General features: G+C 30.6%; 1 protein-coding gene across 2 annotated transcripts in view; it reads right to left on the reverse strand.

Moving 5' to 3' along the window:
- The window catches only part of LOC115234788 (syntaxin-6), a 13,143-nt gene that overhangs the window by 5,231 nt on the left and 5,726 nt on the right, over positions 1 to 2,186 (reverse strand). The window contains exons 3-7 of one of the 2 annotated variants that reach the window (XM_029806122.1): positions 2,069 to 2,186; positions 1,685 to 1,779; positions 1,431 to 1,490; positions 221 to 453; positions 22 to 116 (exon numbers count right to left, since the gene is read on the reverse strand). In XM_029806122.1, the coding sequence (XP_029661982.1) occupies positions 22 to 116; positions 221 to 453; positions 1,431 to 1,490; positions 1,685 to 1,779; positions 2,069 to 2,186 (601 nt within the window). Of the gene's footprint in view, positions 1 to 4; positions 117 to 220; positions 454 to 1,430; positions 1,491 to 1,684; positions 1,780 to 2,068 lie in introns of both variants that reach the window. The other variant, XM_029806121.1, reaches the window with a different exon arrangement.

Below are 2,186 nucleotides of genomic sequence, written 5' to 3' on the forward strand. Positions count from 1 at the left end.
GAATGTAATTGTTATAGTTACCATTACTCATGTGCAGCACCTTGGCCATCTTCTTCATGGTAGCGTCTAGTTTGGAGTCTGTCGTTTCCAGCTCATTCCCGAATTCATCCAACATTCTGTAAAAGATGTATCTTGAAGTCTCGTAATAAAATAAAAGCATAATAAACAAAAGAAAGAGATGACACAAATAACGAAAAAAAAATGAGAAAATTTTATTTACACAGCTTGTTCATCTAATTCACTGTTGATTTGCCTGGATACTGTTTTTAATGTGCCAACTGTTTCTCCAATCATATCTAATTGTTCATCCTGCTGCATTATCATGGTGTTCTGTTGCTGCATTGAATCACTTAGGAATTGCCTATTTGGACTATCAATTTCATTTTCTAGCTTGCTGTATTTAGTGGTGCCATGATTGGTAGGTACTCGCGCCGGGCTGTTGTCCAAAAGCGGCTGAACATATATATACATAACAGATATAATTATTGTAGATATATAACGTATGATTAATGTTGCAGAAATAATTGTAAAATTATATTTATTTATATATTTATATTTGTATATATTTAACACACATTCAGAGATTTAATAATAAAATACACAGATAAAAAGTAATAAGGAAAAAAGTAAGTTAATAAAGGAACAGATAAGTTTAATTCTCAATCGCAAAATTTATAAAATTTATCATAGATTATAAATAATATATATATAAAAGATAAAAATCATATTTCTCGAGATTTCCTAGATATGTAATCGTCTTTTAGATAAATGTTAGAGAGTGTATATAACTTAGTTTTTCTTTCTCTCTCAAGTTTCAGAAGGAAAAATTTTTTTGAATACCGTGTATACCATTGTCGTTTCCGAGAATTGATGAATAGATTTGTCAATTTTACAACGTGTGAATTGTCAAAATAACACTACAATCGACCGACATGATAAATCACTCCTTTCAGGTTAAGGATCACCGAACAAGCTGAAATGTCATAGACCAATCGCGGAATAAGATCGTTCAATAATGATACAATGAGTGAACGAGCTACCTATAGATGTCACTGTCCTCGCTAACCTTTTTTTGTGCAGCACATTTCAAACGAGATCTTTCTATACAACACAAGACGAGCGAATGTTGCAAGTTAATAATAATGCGAAAAGCAAATCACGTTTTATATTCATTATTCACTAAAATTATTCTCTTAAATCCTTGAAAAATTCATACAAAATTAGGTAATTTCCGAAATATGCTTTTTATCTTTATACTCGTTTTTATTCTCTTGCTTATATTTTTTTAGTTTCTCTCATACGTTGTTATTTTGATTTAGATTAGATATATATATTGTATAATTTAACACTTTTTAGCACGCAGTATAGATACTATATATTATATAATGAAATGTATAATTAAAGTATGACAAAATACGATATGTACAAACCTGTCTTGCCGTGTTGTCACGATCCCGGCTTCTGCTCAAGTTCAATTTGTCCTTCATGATCTGTGGAATGTTTAATAAATGATTAATATATAAATATCAAGTTAGTATTAATTTTGCGAATGACAATAAGGTTTTGTGAATATATCTCACGAGAAACATTGCATTTTTAAAATTAAAACAGCAGATATGATGATATAATCTCAGTTACAATAATGCGTAATTATTTCATAATAAACTATACTTAATTAAATTACCTTGACTTCTTCTCGTGCTTGCTCGATGAAACTTCGTTGAACGGTCAATTCCTTGTTGTCGATCTTAAACTTTGTCGGATTCTTCTCAACGATACGTATATATGCGTTAAGTACATTATAAACAAATTGAATTAAAAACCGTTTCTCAATCTTATCAAAAAAAATCATTTTTCATACAATTTTTTCAAATTCACATATTTCAATTTATATTCAATTCGAGTTCGATATTCAAGTTTTAATTTTAAACCCAAACTCATACAAATTAAAATTCAAAATTCAAGTGCAACATCAAATTTAGAGACTCGAGTATGTATCCAGATTTAAAATCGAATACAAATTCATACAGAATTTGATTGAAATTTTTCAGATTATGGAAAAGGATATAGATTGTGTCCTCGAGGTCGTCAAGGTCCCACTCGATGGAGCGTAGAGCTTTTCGCAGTTCAGTGGTAGTCCAGTCGAGCTCGTCCGTGCGAGAGATCGGCGGTGCCGTGGCTGAACC

Source organism: Formica exsecta, unplaced genomic scaffold (assembly GCF_003651465.1).
Source record: "Formica exsecta isolate Colony F162 unplaced genomic scaffold, ASM365146v1 scaffold207, whole genome shotgun sequence".
NCBI classification, from domain to species: Eukaryota; Metazoa; Arthropoda; class Insecta; order Hymenoptera; family Formicidae; genus Formica; species Formica exsecta.